Here is an 18,021-nt window from a genome sequence, read left to right as displayed (position 1 = left end):
TGTTGAACTGGCAAACGAATTGAATTAAGTGTAGTACCTCCCCCCCCCACCCCCTAAAAAAGAGAAAGCAAATAGTTAATGTAAACATGCAGAGCACAAATGTTTGCGGCACACGCGGCGTATGCGCAACGTGCCCGACTTTGACTCTCCTCGAGTTTTCTCGTTGCATTAGTTCAGTTTGTGTTCGCATTCAGAGTTTGAGTTTGAGTTACAGTTGCAATTTGTAGTTTCGTACTTAATTTGAAACTAATTAAAAAATTCTCTGTATTTTTTTTTTTTTTAAATGTATTATAATAAATAATTTGTTTTTTGTTTTTAACTTCTGTTACGCTGCTGTGAAATTTACCTTTATTTTCCGTTGATTGTGCGTGCTGCGGCTGCTGCTCCGCGGCTTTGACTTCTTCCTCTTCTCGTTGGATGCTGTTGATTTGATTTAAATGTTTTTGTTGTTGTTGTTGTTCTTTTCTTTTTTTTTCAGGTATTTTTGGTTGTTATATTTTTTTGTATTTTTTTTTTTTTATATTATTTTTATTTGCTTGTTATGTTTGTTGGTGGGTCGAGTTGCGTGTACGTTGGGCGTTTGCCCCCACTTGACTAACGGCAAAATTTGTTTCGTTTTTAATTGCTTTTGCTTATGTTTTTATTTTATTATTTTATTTTATTTTTTTCGCTGTTTTCCTTTTTTTATTTTTTATTTTTTTTTTACATACGCGTGTGTTTATTTATTACAGATTTATTTTGTTTTCTCTTCTCGGTGTATTTCTGTGGAATTTGATAAGCAAAAAACAAAGTCGCGCAAAACTGTTGAAATTAACGCGCAAAGAGTAGAAAACAAAGAATTAATTTTAATACACAGAGCGAGGGCGAGAGCGAGAATGCGAGAATGGTGTTTGTGTGTGTGTGTGAGCACAATGTATATATTGTTTATTTTATTTTAGTTTTTGTTGCTGTTGCTGTTGTTGTATTTGCTGTGCTTTTATTTATTTTAATTTTTCTCTAAATATTTAATGTCCTGGTTTTTGCACCTTTTTGGCTTTGGCTTCGGCTTCGGCCAGCTTTTGCCTTTGGGTTTGCCTTTGCTTTTGCCTTTTTGGTTTATTTTTATTTTTATTTATATATTTATCGTTAAATTTTTGTCGCTTGTTGTCTTCGCTGTTGCAGAGCACTGAATTCATACACTCGACTGCGCGTTCTGTGTTGTGTTTTATAAATAAATAAGTTTCACGTCTAATGGCCACCGAAATGAATTTCTAAGCCCAAGCCCAGCTGCACATAGATACACAAACACATACACAGATTTAGAGTGAGAGTGAGTGGGGGATGGTTAGTGGGACAGAGAGAGAGAGAGAGAGAGAGAGATACATACGCATACACACTTGCTACGTATTACCCAACAACTCAATATGCTGTCAGCCAGAAGTACACGCACTTTGTTGCACTGCGGCCTGCTTTAATTATGCTCTATATACAAGCACTTAGCATAACCGCAAAAAATATATATAATACACACACACACACACACACACACACACATATGTATGTACGTATTTGATGAATTCCCATAATACTGTCGTATACCCTGCACTATGTGAATAGACAAAAGCTGGCGCTGACTATGAGAGCAGTACGAAAGCAATTTAAAAGTCTCTCAACTGGATTTTCTATGTGAGCAAATAATGAATTGGGATTAGAAAATAGATTTGACACTACTTTAAATAAATAAATTGCTGCATAGAAATGCAAAGAGTTGAAACTGCTTTCTCTCTGAGACACTACTCAATATGTTGATGGATTATAGTCGTGGAAAATAGCTTTTAGATTAGATATGCTATCGCTTTCTATTAATTCCTTAGAATATTCGCTCTCTCTCTCTATATAATATAGTATTCAATTTATATTTAGTCTTGGGATAACAGCGATTGGCATATAGTTTGGACTCTACAATCAGCTCACTTTGAATGATAGGCATTGCTTTATCTACATCATTCTCGGCATGGAGCAGACAAGTGCTGAGACTACTTTCCCTTTTATAAGACAATTCTGATAATGTGCTTTGAATTGTGATAAATTGGGATTATAAACTAATTTTGCAATTGATGTGATAAGAGCTGTTTCATGGGTATAGAGCATTCTCGGAAGACTTGAAAAGATAAGTCTCGATGAGTCTGAAATTGTCTCTAGGGGACTCAAATTTGGCCTGATTTAAATGTTACTTTATAAAACATTTGCTGAGTTGAAATTTTAAAGAGTTTTTATTATCATCAGCATTAAATATGTTTGGGGGATTGGTAAACAGTGAGAATTATATGGAACACTTCTAAGCACTCAAGTGCTTAGATTTAGAATTTCTAAAATTGGCATTGGAAAATCACTTTAGATTAGTTTAGATTAGTGCTCGTAGTCATGGTTGAATATCGATATTATCTAAGCGTAGAGTGCGTGGCTTAAGCCGATTGAAATGGAAACTTTTTAATCAATTTTGTTCCTCTTTTGTTTTGTGTGAGATAAGATAGAATTTTTTGGAGATTTTGGCTTAGCCCAAGGTGACATTTTATGGGAGATAATGTCTATATACAGACAAATACACACATATAAATATAGTAATGTATAATTTATAGTATATACAGAAATAAATATGCATATATTTATAGTTATTTTTGTTTTTAATTTTCCAATGATTTCTGCTCAATAAAAAAGTATCGTAAAACTCTTTTGCATTGCCAGCATGACTTGCAATCTGTACAGGGTATTTCGCCTGCAGCGTTTGCCTGCGCTGCTTGCCGAAAGTTGTTCATGGTTCGTTTTTCATTTTTCGCTTGATGAATATTTTTAAATAGTTTTGGCTGGCGCATAAAATGTGTTAATTTTGCTAGACATTGTCGCTGTTCTCGCACTCGTGTTGTTGTTGTTGTTGCTGGTTTAGTGTTTCTTTTGTTTTGGTGGCCGTCCAATAATTTTGATTGCTGCCAAAAATTCTTAGACATTCGGCCGCATTCTCGGCTGACAGTAAGAGGCCCTCGGCCTCATCCCGCACCACCACCAACCAGCAACCACCAACCAGCAACCACCCAGCACCACAGCTATTAGTGAAATGTGAACAAAGTCTATCGCTACTCTAGTTACTCTACTTATGTCAATTGGGCCCTCTTCTTCTGCCGGCTGCCCTCGCTGACGCGTTCATAGCGCTAATTGATAGCAAGTGATATGAACGATTGTCGCTTGTGCTTGCGAGGCTTTTGATTTTGATTTCCTTGAGTCATAGCCAATGGTCTGCACGCCGCTTGACAACTGTTGGGCCGTTGGCCCGATTCAAATTTCAGCTGGAACGGAAGCTGTGTGTGCCGTGTCATTTGGCTATTTGGCTGTGCTAGCATTAATCATAGTGATTAATTGAATTTTTTGCCTTATCTGTGGGCTCCCCCCCACCTGACCAAAGTCACAACGTTGTAGATCAAGCGATAATACGCGTAATACGGCATAAACACACGTGCGCTTTAGCTTCATCTCTCTCTCTCTCTCTCTTTCGCTCTCCCACTCGCACATTGGACGACTTAAGTTTTATGCTAAACAAACAACAATCAATAAAAGCAATTAATTTGTTGCAATAAATGGCAAACGCCCACGAGAGCCCAACGGAGATAATCGCAACAGATCTGGCTTGGGCCATAAACATAAACTATAACAGCCATATATGGGCCACATTGCCACACATGGCTCACTTATATGGCCGACAATGACAACAACAACAACAACAAAAGTCACCAAAAAATCTCGATCTCTCTCGTTAAGTGATTCGTTAGGTGTTCTGGGATTCTCTCTGCCCTGCAACAAGTTCTGCAGCTGCTGCACTAATTGCTCGTGTTTGCAAGTGTCTTTTGAGAGTCGTTCATTGGCTTCGCTTTCACACATACACACACACACACACGCACACTCACACACACGCACACTCGTTACATTTCCAGGGCTGTGCACTTTGATTTGCTTTTCAAGCACCTTTTGCACTCAACACGCGACACACAAAAAAAAAAAAAAAAAAAAACAGAAACAAAACAAAAACACAAAAAAAATTGTATATATATATATATACCATATAGTAGTCGAACGGCGGCTAGAAATGGTAAAACACTCGACTTTAGACACGAGCGCGTGGTTGTTGTTTGGTTGTTGGTTATACGATTGCTGATTGCAGCAGTTGCTGCTGTTGGTTGCACGTGCTGCTGCTGCTGCTGCTGCTTCTACTACTATTGCTGCTGCTGCTGCTGTTGCTGCTGCTGCTAGTTAGCTGCTGCTGCTGCTACTGCCGGCGGCTCTGCTATTTGGGCTCGCTTTAGTCGCTGCTGCTAAACCTTCACGCTAGACGTTTGCTACGCAACTGACAAGCGGCAGCGGTTCGTGTCTTGCGACGAGCCACAAACGACGCGCCGCTCGGCCGGGCGCTTCGGCTCGCCAAACGTTCGCTTTCAACATGTTGCGAGCGTCGCGCACCGAACCAGCGGGCGGGCCATGAGTGAAAGTGCAGCAGCTGCTGCAGCTCCTCCAGCTTTTTCCCTTTTTTTTTGTTTTGTTTTTTGTTTTTTGGCTTTGGCTTTGGGTGTTCAGCTTTGGCAGCTCCCAAAAAAAAAAAAATAAAAATAACAGAAAATAAAATGGAAAATCAAGCAGAAAGAGGAATCCTTGTAAGTGGAAAACAATTGTGCTTGATGGACTTTATACATGCCCTATGTTTAGTAATATCCTATTGAAGTACTTTTCTGCCTCAGATTTGATACGAGACTCATCTAATAGAACACTATTTATCGATATTTATCGATTTGCCTTTCCAGCTTTTGCTGCCTGGCTGCTGCAGAATCCTTGCAACTGAACAAGAGTTAAATTTGATCGACTTAGAGATACCCTGTGTTCATACTCAATAATAAATGTCTGTTATTTGTCTACCAATCGATTATGATAAAAGTAAATAATATATCGATATATCGCTATTTATCGATTTACTCGAAGTCACATCATATCAGTCTTTACGGCCGTCTATGTTGCTTACTTTCAGTTAACTCTTTGGTCTACATTTGAAACTCCCCTTGGCGTGTGTTTACAGGGTATATAAACGATTTTTTCCTTCGTTAGGCTGGCGCACGAAATTGGTAGGCAACGGCGAAAAGGCCAAACAAAGCGGGCAAAAGCAATAAGAGCAAATAAATAAACTGCAGCTGCAGGAGCAGCAGCACCTGCGTAACCCTTAGCAACATGCTGCACAGTGGTGCAAAATACAAATATATATATATATATTTGAAATAACTGTAGTAAGGATTTGAAGCTTTAACCTCTCTCTAGTCGAGCAATGCATACACGATGTGTGTGCAGCATCATATATAATTGAAATATTTTATTACTGCAAGAGAAATGTCCGCTTCGCCTGGCCACTGTCAACTCAATGGGCGTGGCAGTGGGCAGCAAATGTTGAGGTAACATTAGAAGACTGATGGAGCCGTCAGGGGCAGTCTTTGACACCGAATGCCAGCCTGCAAGTCTTGGCTTTTACTGTTCCAGCAAGCATTTGAGGCATGCGGCGGCTTGAAGCTCTGTCAGATAGTTTGTTTTTGTCTTAATTGCTGTGGACATCAGATATTTTTATACATATATGAATTGAGAGAAATTCTGAGAAATCCAAATGCTTTTCATTGTGCGCATATTCTCAGAAATTGATAAATGCTTTTCAGACAGATCAAAAGCTGCTGCTTGTGAAACAAATCATTGAGTCAAGCTGCCGCAAATGAAAACAAAATTTGTGGCCAGCGTCTTAGCACAGTACGGAAACGGATTTTGACGGCCGTCCGGGCCAAGCAAACATGTTGCCAAGTGTATTTTTCTAGCCAACATGTTGGCTGCCTCTGGCGGCATTAATGATGTGACTGTGGCCAACACCACAAACACCAGCACAAGCAGCAGCAGTCGGCTGCCAAATCCCAGTCGCCAATGACCAATGGATGAGATGATGGCGCTGGCTGTGGCTTTGGGTGTGTGCGGCAGCGCTGCATTGGCGTTTGTGCAACGCGGCGTATGATTAACAAACTAAACAAGCATTTATCAGCGAATGCAATTGACGACTCCCTGCGCACCAGTCGAATCCAATTAAACACCAAATAAATCCTGCAACTAGTTAACTAGTTTCAGTTCATATTTCGCACGCACTCTCTACCCAGTTTTGGCCGGGGCGCTGCATTGTTGAAATGCAACTGCAAGTGCAAACAGAAGCCGATTACCTAATTAAACAAACAACAAACCAACCAATGGGCAGCAAATGTTACACTTGTGAGTTTTCATGGCGGCGGCAACAGGGCACAGTTTAACCTTGGACTGAGCTCGCCCCCCAACTGCATTTGGAGAGGCAGCGCGAGGAGAGAGGGAGAGTGAGAGGGAGAGAGAAAAAGAGAGAGAAAAGCTATGGTATTACTAGTAGACCCAATCAACTAAATAATCTTTAGCTCAATGTACATATCATGGATTCAGCTGAGCTTCTTAGCCAGAAGAACATTTTCATACACAAAATTTCAGGTGTACAAATCTTCTTAGCATGCATGGAGCTTTTTCTCTAAAATCGTTATCAATTCTTTAACTATATGCATAGATAATCAAATGCTTGATATTGAATTTAAAGTTGTCTCTCCTTCTTTAAGTGATTGGACAAGCCAACTCCGCTGCTCAGCCAAGAGCTTCAAGTCAAGCTTAATAAATAATAAAACATAGCTGATACACTTAGCTGTATATCTAACCATTTATCTATAGATAAAAAGTATATTACACACATATACATATGTGTACACACACATATGTCAAGAAACGTGATAATCTGTCCCGAAGCAGTATGGCATCCTGGTTACAAAATCTTTACAGAATCGCAACACCCCTGCAAGAAGAAGAGTCCGGGAAGCACATTGACAATGGCAAGCCGCATACGCTGGTGATTAAATGTCCTCATTAATATTTAAAGCTGCTTAAAGTTGCTTGCACGTAATTCAATCGCTAGATTTTCAATACTCTATTGAAACTCAACACACGATTATACACACAATAATTGTTACATATATCTATATATGTACATGGATGTGTAATAATAATCTCCATCACTTATTCAACATTTGCAACATCTGACACAATCCGTTTCACTCATTCCATCATTTTTGCTGAGGCGGTGCAGCTTCTGCTTTGCTGCATTCTTTTGCTGCCCAGTCGCAACGGCATACCGCCCACTCATGGATCTCTCCAGCGCTTTGGGTAGAAGAAGAACTCATAGTGTGGAGCAGCTCTGGAGAATACGCTGGCTGTTGCATCATTAGCGTTTTGTGCTGGTCAGAAATTCGCGCACGATGTGCGAGTCGGGGAATAGACAAGAATCGAACAGAGAGAGAGAGAGAGAGAGAGTCGAGGGTTCAAAAAGAAAAAATCTAGGCAAAGCGGCTTTTACAGCTCGCCCGCGCACTCAAAGGGGCTGAACTTGTTGGGCAAATGTATGTAGATGTGCGACATGAGTGCCAACGTAATGCCACAAAAGAATAGACAATCAAAAGTCGCAAATGGAGGTTTTGAATAGTGACAGGATATGTGTAAGATGGCTAGAGCAATGGCTATATGAATAAGTAGTTATATCAATGATAGTTTTAATATAAATATGATTAATTATGGTCTTTCATTTTTGTTTGAAAAGAAATTTAATTCAGTTTGCCTTAAATATATTTTTAAAATAGAATAGAAATTTAGTTTGTTGACATGAGAATTTATCGAACGACTTTTATCGATAAATATAATATTTTATAATATTTCTTTTTGGCCGGCATATATATCTTATGTATTTTAATACTATTTTATATGTATTATAATAAATAAGAGTAATAACCAAGCACTCATTGCTTTAGCTTGGATCACTTATCGATTATGGCATCCCTAATCAAAGTGAATACTTTGTCTAAAACGCCGTACAGTCTGAAAGAGAAACTAATTGTATTTGGCCACAAAATGTTGATTTTGCCGCTGAGCTCGCAGCTGCGGCTGCAGCTAGCAGTTCAGACTGGAATATCGAAGAGCTAAATTAGTTAAGTTGCATACAGTGGGGCCGGCTGGCGTTGCTCTATTCAGTTATCGATGGAGCAACACACTAGTTAGACATGTATGAGTCTAGTGCCACCGCCGCATGACAGCCTGGATTGACAGCAAAATTGATTGAACATGTTGCCAGCTGCCCTTTGGCTGAACGGCCGGAGATCACAAATTGAACTGCAGGCACGCGTTCGACAGCGACCTCAGCATGCTGCCGAGCTTGTTCTCCAATTAGGCCATAATGAACTTAGCGAGTCTATTAGTCGGTTCAGCCCGACAGAGGCGCAAGAGCTTATCAAACTAACTTTGTACTTACAGTTGAAGTGCATTAACGTGAAACAAACTTACCTGTGAAAGAGAAGAGAAGAGAAGAGAGAGAGAGAGGTAAAATCATGGATTAATGTATGCAAAGTTATGGTAAAGCAACAGTTTCAGCTGCAGCAAAAACTGATGTTATTTCATTAAAAAATATATATATATATATATTGCAATGTACTCTACCAAACGTTTGGTCAACAGCGAAATAAAGTCGTTTTTATTATTCAATTTAATATCAAGAAGCAATGCAATGCGAATCCCTGACTCTATTTACCATACATACGTACGATAAACAAACACAAAGCTGCATGTATATGAGCATATGTGTGTGTGCGTGTGTAAGTGTGTGTAAATGCTGGGTCCTGTTTTTTTTGCTTGGCTTCCAGCTCGTAAATCCCGTCCTGGCTACAGTTAGAGCCATATATGGTTGTAAAATAACTTATACGCGGTGTGGTCATTGCGCACCATGGCATCGTGGTGAAAGCTGTGCTGTGTGAGCTTTTCAACTTGCTCTTGCATATTCATGGCCCAATGTTGAAAGCTTATGAAAGCTGGCGTGCACAGCTCTGGAGCTTTCAAAGCTTTCATCTTGAAATTTCAACTAATTATAAAATATTTAGATTTCCACTAAAGCTTTAATTATGCAAATTTTTATACTAAGAGCTTTTCATTGGTCCACATACAAAGTTCTTGAGCTTTACATATTTTTGATTGAGTTTTATATTTGTTGACATTTGTTATTGGCATAAAAAAGCTTAGTCCAATAAATGCTTTGAGAGCGCGGTTATTCAAAAAATATTTTGATATTCACATATTATTATAATTTATCCCTACTATAATTTATTCCTAGTAACTACCAAAAGCAAGTTGGACTTCTGGCTAAGATAGAAGACAACATGTTTTTTAACTATGAGAAGAAGTAATTAAGCAATATATACATCTAATAACTATTTATTTATATAAATATATTATTTGAGCTATCATTCAGCATTGTGTGAATTGTCAGAGAATTACCTAAACTAGTCTTCCTGAAGTACTTTGAGAAAATATAACAATATGTAAAAATATGATAAGCACACTGAAGGCCTTAGTAGCCAGATCTTAAGTTGTTTAGTGAGCTTATAATTTTAATTAAAGTTAACTATTATATATAAATAAATAAATATCAATATTCAACGATTCTCGCCTATGCTAGACTTTAATTGCTTATCGACTTATCGATACATTTAAGGTAAATGAATTTATCGATGATTTAAGACTGCTATAGCTTTAGAAGTTACTATTCCCAGCTCCTGAAGTTTATTATTTCTGATCAGGAATGACTTAACTTTTATTCAGAGCTCAGAGTAATTTCACTTAATGAAACAATTTAAATTCGTAATAAAAGAACATTCATGCATATGAATGCGCGTAATAAATTTAACAGAAATGTCCTGACTTAATTGATATAGTCCTTTTAATCATCGCTCCCTATCATTCCTCTCTCAATCTCTCTCTCTCTCTCCCTCTCTCTCACACTCTCTCACACTCTCTCTCTCTGTCTGTTTGTTTAATTAATATGACTCACTTAAAGCATTTCGCTTATTTAATTGTATATCTTCTTCTTATTCAGTTGTTGTTGCTGCTAGTGGGCCCAGAAAATGTTTTTCCTGTGCGCTTTTATTGATTAAATGCAAGAGTTATTTTCGCCCCTTTTGAAGGCGCTGCTATAAATAAGAGGCAAATTCTCTCGGATTATGGCACGACTTGTCCAGCAGCACGCACACACACACATATAGATGTATATATATATATTCAGCTAACACGCCCACATTTACTAAAGTTCAATGACTAGCAATAACGAAGCGTCATTCAAGCGTGAATTATTGTCAAGGACCCCAAATGGGCTGAGGAAAACGCTGTCAGGATGATTGCCGCATAGATGTTATGGCTATGCCTGGTGGCGGCAGGGAGATTCGGATAGCCGGCAGACAGCTTAGCGGAAATGTGACAAAAGTGCCTCAGAAAAGGGTTCGACTTAGGTGGTTGAACGCCAGAAAGGCAACTGGCAGCCAATGCCAGCTACGGCGTGCGACCCACTGCGTGGAGAGCAACAGTTGATTGCCATCAATGGGAATTATGTAAATCAAATTGTCCACGCATTACGTAGAGTGCATATTGTCGGGGCGACGTCTCCAATTGGGTGTGAAAATTGATTGAATTCGCTGCCACCATATGAGCAGCCAGATAGTTCCACTTGCCCAAGTCGCAAAGACAAAGCATTAAGTATAAAAGCCAATGAAACAACAAATAGAACGCTTTTCCGAGGCGTCAAAAAGAAAATACTTTCAGTTAAAAAGCATATAAGAGTGCTATGGATGGGCCTGTCCGTCTGCAATAAGCGATTATTTCAATCATTTCACGCTTCATTTTGACAAACGTTGTAAATCGTATGCGCACACACACATACACAAACACACACACATAAGAAGGCTCGCACAAACACACACGCTGTAGAATTTTATTCATGGATAGCTTTGTTTATGGTTTTATAGATGGATAAAACGAAATTAAATGATCCACTTTGGTCGATAAGAAGCATGGAAGCATGGATGGCTGTTACATACATTTTGAAATGGGCTTAGGGTATCAAATCTTAATTGGACTTGTAAGTATACGGCACAGTCTGTATAGCGATATTTATCGACTATGTGCGAATATGTATTCTCAGTTGATAAGCAAAATAATTGCTTTCCCTAAGGGTATCGAATTAGGTACATAATCAATCGATTTCTATTTGAGGCACAGTACTTGATCGATTAGTTTCGAAAACTCAATCGGCTGATTTTTGCAATTATTGTTTAATATTTGATTACATATGAATGTGTGAGAGTCTATCTGACGATTATGAATTTCTAATGAGTGCAATTATAATATAATGAAAATAAGAAAAGCAACAAAACTAAAATTAATCAAAGATTTAAATTAAAATTTCTTTTCATTGGGTCTTCATCAATTTCCAGAGAGCTCGTATGGTTCTTCAACAAATTCGCATGCAGGGAGATTTACGCTCTTTGACTTTTCTTTTTGGAATTGGACGTGGTCGAATGGGTAGAGGCCTCCTCTCGGTTTTCTGCGGTAGATTAGGAATTCTAATTTTTGGTGGCGAACAGGGAATCTTACATTTGATGGGTACTCTCTTACAATTTGGTCGTCGGGGCTTCAGGCCAGGCTTTTTTGGTGGATTGGGAGGTCTCTTTATTATAACGATAGGTATCTTTGGTATAACGCAAGGCTTCTTGGTTGTAGCGCGACGCTTCCTTATTATAACGCGACGTTTCTTTGTAACGCGATATTTCCTTGTCGTAATGCGGGGTTTCTTTGGCGTAACGCGAGGTTTCCTAGTCTTCACAGGTTTCTTGGTTGTAACGCGAGGTTTCCTTGTCGTAACGCAAGGTTTCCTTGTCGTAACGCAAGGTTTTCTTGTCGTAACGCAAGGTTTCCTTGTCGTAACGCAAGGTTTCCTTGTCGTAACGCAAGGTTTCCTTGTCGTAACGCAAGGTTTCCTTGTCGTAACGCAAGGTTTCCTTGTCGTAACGCAAGGTTTCCTTGTCGTAACGCAAGGTTTCCTTGTCGTAATGCAGGGTTTCCTAGTCTTCACACAAGGTTTCTTGGTTGTAACGCAAGGTTTCCTTGTCGTAACGCGAGGTTTCCTAGTCTTCACACAAGGTTTCTTGGTTGTAACGCAAGGTTTCCTTGTCGTAATGCAGGGTTTCCTAGTCTTCACACAAGGTTTCTTGGTTGTAACGCAAGGTTTCCTTGTCGTAACGCGAGGTTTCCTAGTCTTCACACAAGGTTTCTTGGTTGTAACGCAAGGTTTCCTTGTCGTAATGCAGGGTTTCTTGGTTGTAACGCAAGGTTTCCTTGTCGTAACGCAAGGTTTCCTTGTCGTAACGCAAGGTTTCCTTGTCGTGAAGCAGGGTTTCTTCGTTGTCGGACACGTCGGTGTCGTTGTGGGACACGTCCTTGTCGTTGTGGGACACGTCGTTGTCGTTGTGGGACACGTCCTTGTCGTTGTGGGACACGTCCTTGTCGTTGTGGGACACGTCGTTGTCGTTGTGGGACACGTCCTTGTCGTTGTGGGACACGTCGTTGTCGTTGTGGGACACTCCACCTTTGTGGATATACACCAGCATTTATCTTCGCCACTACTTGGCCCAAGGACCAGAAGTAGAGCTGTCAATCCCAATAACCAGGAGATACGCATTGCAGAACTGCCAAGGTAGCTCTTGGTGGTGTTTGGCAGATGCAACTGTTATATAGCAGATGAACGCAGGGGAGCTGTCAGTTGGGGCATTTCGAGTTTGGGGGTATGCTCGTGCAACTCTAGATAGATGAGCGGACGGTTTCACATTAAGATCAGTGGGCGAAGGGTATTTTTAGGTTTGTTAAGGTAGACCTAAAGGGTGTATTGCCCACTTGTTGTCTTCCTCAGGCAGGCACCCGTCCATATTTAGTCTGTTTCCATATTTAGATCTCAGTATTTTCGGTAGTTTACATAATGACATATGGTGATATGGTTGTAAACAATGCAATTATAGTATGTCAGTGTTCGCAAATGATTCGAATAACAATTTATTTTATAAAATTGGTCAACAAGGCTCAGCTGCTAAAGCTACCATTATAACTGGTCAATATACGAGGTGCAAAACAGGCAAATGATTGACAGAAAACAAGCTAATTTTGTACATTAAAAACCAGGTAAAGAAGACCTTGGAAGACAAACGAACTTTCTCTAATCTCGAGCAAGATCGAAGCAGCGTGATCTCGTTTGTTTCTTGTTTTTATTTGTTCTTTTGTTTTTTGTTTTTATTGGCTTGTAGTGTCATGCAAACAGAATTATTTGGATTACAACATCAATTATCGAGTGATGGAGGTTATCCGAAGAAAATCTCAAAGAATTGTTGTTCAATCGACATTTTTCAATATCACAAGTTGAGTAAATATAGGCTATACGGTTTGAAATACAGCGCACTATATAAGTAGCTAACAGCTTCTGTAATACCAACAATTTGAGTTTGGCATTCAGTATGAGGTGCCACTTGCTATTTTTTTTCCTGGGCCTCGGCCTAGTGGCGTGTATTTCGGCCGCACGGACCGACAATAGTCTTGAGAACTTGGATACCGTTAGTGACACCGCTACAGGCAGCGCTTCCGGTACAGGCAGCGCATCCGGTACAGGCAGCGATCCCGATTCAGATCTGGATGGCCCGGACAACGATAAAGTGGTGGATAAGATTAAAAATACCAAAAATGATAAAGCCACCAAGTTAAGCCCCGTCGCCAGCCCCGTCGCTAGCCCTGTCGCCAGCCCTGTCGCCAGCCCCGTCCCCAACCCCGTCCTCAACCCCGACGTAGACCCCGACAGCGAAACTGACATTGATATAGACGGGGAAACGGATCTACTAAAAATCCCAGCTCCCTTGCGCTTGAAACCCAATCGCAGGCCCAACAGTCGCAGGCAACCCAACAGAAGGCGCAGGAATAGGCGCATGCCAAACAGGCGCAACAGCTTCAGACGCAGGAGCAACAGGCGAAGGAATATGAGGCGTAGCAACATCAGACGCCGTAATAACAAGGGCCGTTCCCGAAGAAGGCTCAGAAATCGTGGTTAAGTTGCTCTCTAAGTGCTTGATTATTGGTAATGATCAAGCCCTGTTGCATTGTTATTAACTATTTCGATTATTTGGTAAATAAAAACATTTCAATCAAATTTAATAAGCACAATGTATTTGCTATTTACATAGGCGTGTTTTTTAAGAAAGGCTTTAGGTCCTGTAGAAACCACAACATAGCTTATACATATCTTGCCTACGGGAGAAATATCTATCATGAGCCAGGATTTAATTGATCGATCACAATATTGATAAGCGCTGAGCTTGGTGATCGGCAGCCCAGAATTATGGTGGATACGATTTCTCGTACTCATCTATAGAGGAACAGAGACGGAGTCACAGACTTCTGAAATAATGTATAATATAAAGATGTGTAAATACTTCCCAAAAGTCGATTTATGCATTTTCGAGCTCCACATTGTTGTCTGTTGCGTCGTCAAGTTGACACAGCTTGGTGGAAAATATACGGGTGGGAATTATATGGAATTTGTACATCTGTTTCAAACTAGGTGAAACACGTAAGAGTTTATATCTGCGCAGTTTGATGTGAGCAGAAATACTTTTAAATCTAACAACCTTGAACTAGTCAATTACGAGCGCATTTACAAAGTTATCCAAATGATTCTAGATGGTAGAATTCTTTTCAATTTGTTTATTTTTACAAAATAATTACGGTTTATGCTTTTTTTTATTTTTTTATTTCATTACCAGATAAAGTATTTAAAGATTTTTGACAATTGTTAGACATCTTTACATTTAATCTAAATGGAGTTATTTTGTAAAGCTATGGAAGATAGAGAGCACAGTATATGGGAGAAAGGGTTACATGAATGTAACTATTACACTTTAAGTTTAAGAAAGGATACTTAAGAAGCCTTTATTGAGATGCGTAACGAGTATATGGGATAGCAATATTGACAAAGCTCAGAAGAGTTTGTCGATGCTATTAAGTATTTGTCTCTCTCTTTTTTAGCACATGAATCAATTCGCACAGCTGGCGTCGTCATACACTTGTATAATTACTTGTATTATGGATTTTAAAGACCATTGTTATGTCTCAAGTTGAGTAAATAGAGGATATACGATTTGACAAATTCATATTTAGATTCAAATTTTCGCCGACTATAAAAGACACTCGCAGCTATTGCAAATTTATCAAATCGAAATCGACATTCAAAGCGAGAGATAAGATGAAGTTCAATGCGCGGTTCCTTCTCCTGGCCTGTCTCTGCCTGTGGGTCTCCCTGGCGGTAGCACAGGACGACTACGTAGACGACTATGTTGAGGATACGGATGCAGTGGATGACACTGATGCAGGCGTGCCTGCCGACCCTGAAGACGGCGGCTTAGACAACCCTGATGGCGGAGACGACGGCACCGAAGTGATCGACGACTCTGGCAACGATGACGACACAGGCGTCGATGAGGAGGTGCCCACCCCAGCTCCAGTCGTGGTCAAACCCGGCCGTAGGCCCCGCCCTCGCAATCCCAACAGGCGCCGCCCGATTGCTAACAGACGCAACAATGGCAACAGGAGGCGTAACGTTATTGGCAACAGGCGCAACAACAACAACGTCCGCAACAATAACAACAACAGGCGCAATAGGCGAAACCCAAGAGCCGCAAGAGGTTAAAAATTCAACTATAAACTACACTGAATAAAAGCATCGATTGAAAAAGCACAAATTAGAGCTTCGATTTTCCTTTCAGCAGAGCAAATTTATGCGCATCACAAGATCAGCAACAATTTGACTTAGATCTAGCTTAGCCATTGAGAAAATATTGCCCTCGGCAGTATTGCTACTTGGAATTGCAATGGCTGATGAACTGAATAAACACCATCGCACCATGAGAGCCAACAAAGCAGTCAATGTAGATCTAGATTGTGCAGAATTGGGGAATAGCAGAAGTAAAAGTTCTTAAGGTATCACAACAAAGTACGAACTGGTAAATTAGACGCAGTAATATACTGATTGGGCATCGCAGAATGCTCGGAAGATGCTTACTCTCCAAGAGGACTTGAACAGTTTTGGGTTTGCAAACTATAAAAACCCTTTCCAACATGCTTGATATTATAGTTTCATCATTTATGTGTCCTTAAGATCGAGACAAGATTTACAAATAAAATAATAATTGAACAACAATTAGATAGAATAAAACAACAAAGGAAACGAAATCCTCTGAACCCTTCGAAGAATTGATATTTCACTATGATCATTCGGGTCTTTCTGCTTACACAAGAAACACACGCACTCACACGCGTGAAAACATCGGAATGCAAGCATAAACACGCGTTGGCTGCAGTGTGGGCTTACTATGGAAAATTTATTGCTTAACTTTTCTTGCTGATGAGCCATGCTCATGAACCTTTCAGGTCGTCATTATAACATTAAAGCGATAAGGTTTTTAATCGATAATAAAACATCGGGAATCGTTATAAATTTTTAAAGAAAAACTCGATATGCTCAAAAACTCAAGTCCTTAGCTCTTATACTTGACAGACGGACAGGGCTACATCGACTCAGCTCGTTGTGCTCATCAAGAATATATATACCTTATGGGGTCTGTCATGCCCCCTTTTGCCTCTTACTTATTTTTATCGAAACCATTATACCCTGATTTCCCACTTTCTATAGGTTCAGGATATACAAATTAATTTTTTAATTTTTCTCTGGTTATTGGTTCACTGAATGTATTTAAATTGTGTAATCATTTATAAATCACAACAGTTGCAAAATTTATATATCAATATGCACGTAAGGCTATGAGAGATATCGAGTAGAGAAGAAAAAGTCATATGGATGGAACTATTACATATTACATTTATGGAGGAACATATTTAAAAGCCTATAAGAGAAGATTCGATCTAATAAATCTGAAGGATGTTGGCATCGTAATAGTTCCCTGGTTTTAGGTCTATAGGCCAATTCGTATGAGTGCGAACTCTTGCTTGACTACTCTGGTATCTCATGCTTTTGATACATGAGTTGCTAGAATAATCATGCAAGACGTCAAGAAAGAAGTTCAAAAAGCTCCAGAAGGCCAAGTGATCTTTTCTTTGAATTAACATCGCGAAGTTTGTGCAAGTGATAATTAGGCACACGTGTATTAACTAACACAACCATAACAAAGTGACGCATTATTGATATTTTATTTTGAGACAGACCTATGTCACTTTCTGCTATTTAGCTGCGTAACTACTAGTGTATGGAATAGCAATATTGACTTAGGCTCTAGAAAGATTGTCAACACTTCCAAAGCAAATATAGATTATAGATTTGAAAGACCATTGTTATGTCTCAAGTTGAGTAAATAGAGGATATACGATTTGACAAATTCATATTTAGATTCAAATTTTCGCCGACTATAAAAGACACTCGCAGCTATTGCAAATTTATCAAATCGAAATCGACATTCAAATCGAGAGATAAGATGAAGTTCAATGCGCGGTTCCTTCTCCTGGCCTGTCTCTGCCTGTGGGTCTCCCTGGCGGTAGCACAGGACGACTACGACTATACGTATGCAGTGGATGACACTGATGCAGGCGTGCCTGCCGAACCTGAAGACGGCGGCTTGGACAACCCTGATGGCGGAGACGACGGCACCGAAGTGATCGACGACTCTGGCAACTATTACGACACAGTCGATGAGGAGGTGCCCACCCCAGCTCCAGTCGTGGTCAGACCCAGCCGTAGGCCGCGCCCTCGCAATCCCAACAGGCGCCGCCCGAATGCTAACAGACGCAACAATGGCAACAGGAGGCGTAACGTTAATGGCAACAGGCGCAACAACAACAACGTCCGCAACAATAACAACAACAGGCGCAATAGGCGAAACCCAAGAGCCGCAAGAGGTTAAAAATTCATCGAAAAAAAATCCAAAATCATATTGGAATTCCCATGGATGATGTACTCTTTTTTTTTTCTACTATAACTACACTGAATAAAAGCATCGATTGAAA

General features: G+C 39.9%; 3 protein-coding genes across 9 annotated transcripts in view; 1 reads left to right on the top strand and 2 right to left on the bottom strand.

The window, feature by feature from the left end:
- The window catches only part of dnc (phosphodiesterase dunce), a 233,721-nt gene that overhangs the window by 135,523 nt on the left and 80,177 nt on the right, over positions 1 to 18,021 (bottom strand). For 2 of the 7 annotated variants that reach the window (XM_089265061.1, XM_089265064.1), the window contains exon 1: positions 347 to 838. The exons of 4 other annotated variants lie outside the window; for them this stretch is intronic. The gene's annotated coding sequence lies outside the window, so the exon portion shown is untranslated. Of the gene's footprint in view, positions 1 to 346; positions 840 to 18,021 lie in introns of those variants that run through there. One more of the 7 variants, XM_089265063.1, reaches the window with a different exon arrangement.
- Positions 11,228 to 12,698, bottom strand: LOC149090562 (uncharacterized). The gene is made up of 2 exons (XM_089264195.1): positions 11,590 to 12,698; positions 11,228 to 11,518 (listed from the first exon to the last, which is right to left on the bottom strand). Coding segments are annotated over exons 1-2 (1,065 nt in total). The 5' UTR covers positions 12,653 to 12,698; the 3' UTR covers positions 11,228 to 11,516.
- On the top strand, positions 13,437 to 14,166 carry LOC108658208 (uncharacterized). The gene has a single exon (XM_018110861.2). The coding sequence runs from the start codon at positions 13,476 to 13,478 to the stop codon at positions 14,058 to 14,060; it is 585 nt and encodes a 194-aa protein (XP_017966350.1). The 5' UTR covers positions 13,437 to 13,475; the 3' UTR covers positions 14,061 to 14,166.

Source organism: Drosophila navojoa, chromosome X (assembly GCF_054131105.1).
Source record: "Drosophila navojoa isolate 15081-1374.11 chromosome X, UAZ_NAV_1.0, whole genome shotgun sequence".
In the NCBI taxonomy this organism is placed as follows: domain Eukaryota; kingdom Metazoa; phylum Arthropoda; class Insecta; order Diptera; family Drosophilidae; genus Drosophila; species Drosophila navojoa.
The sequence above is the reverse complement of the archived record's forward strand: the minus strand, read 5'-3'. Positions and strand labels throughout refer to the sequence as shown.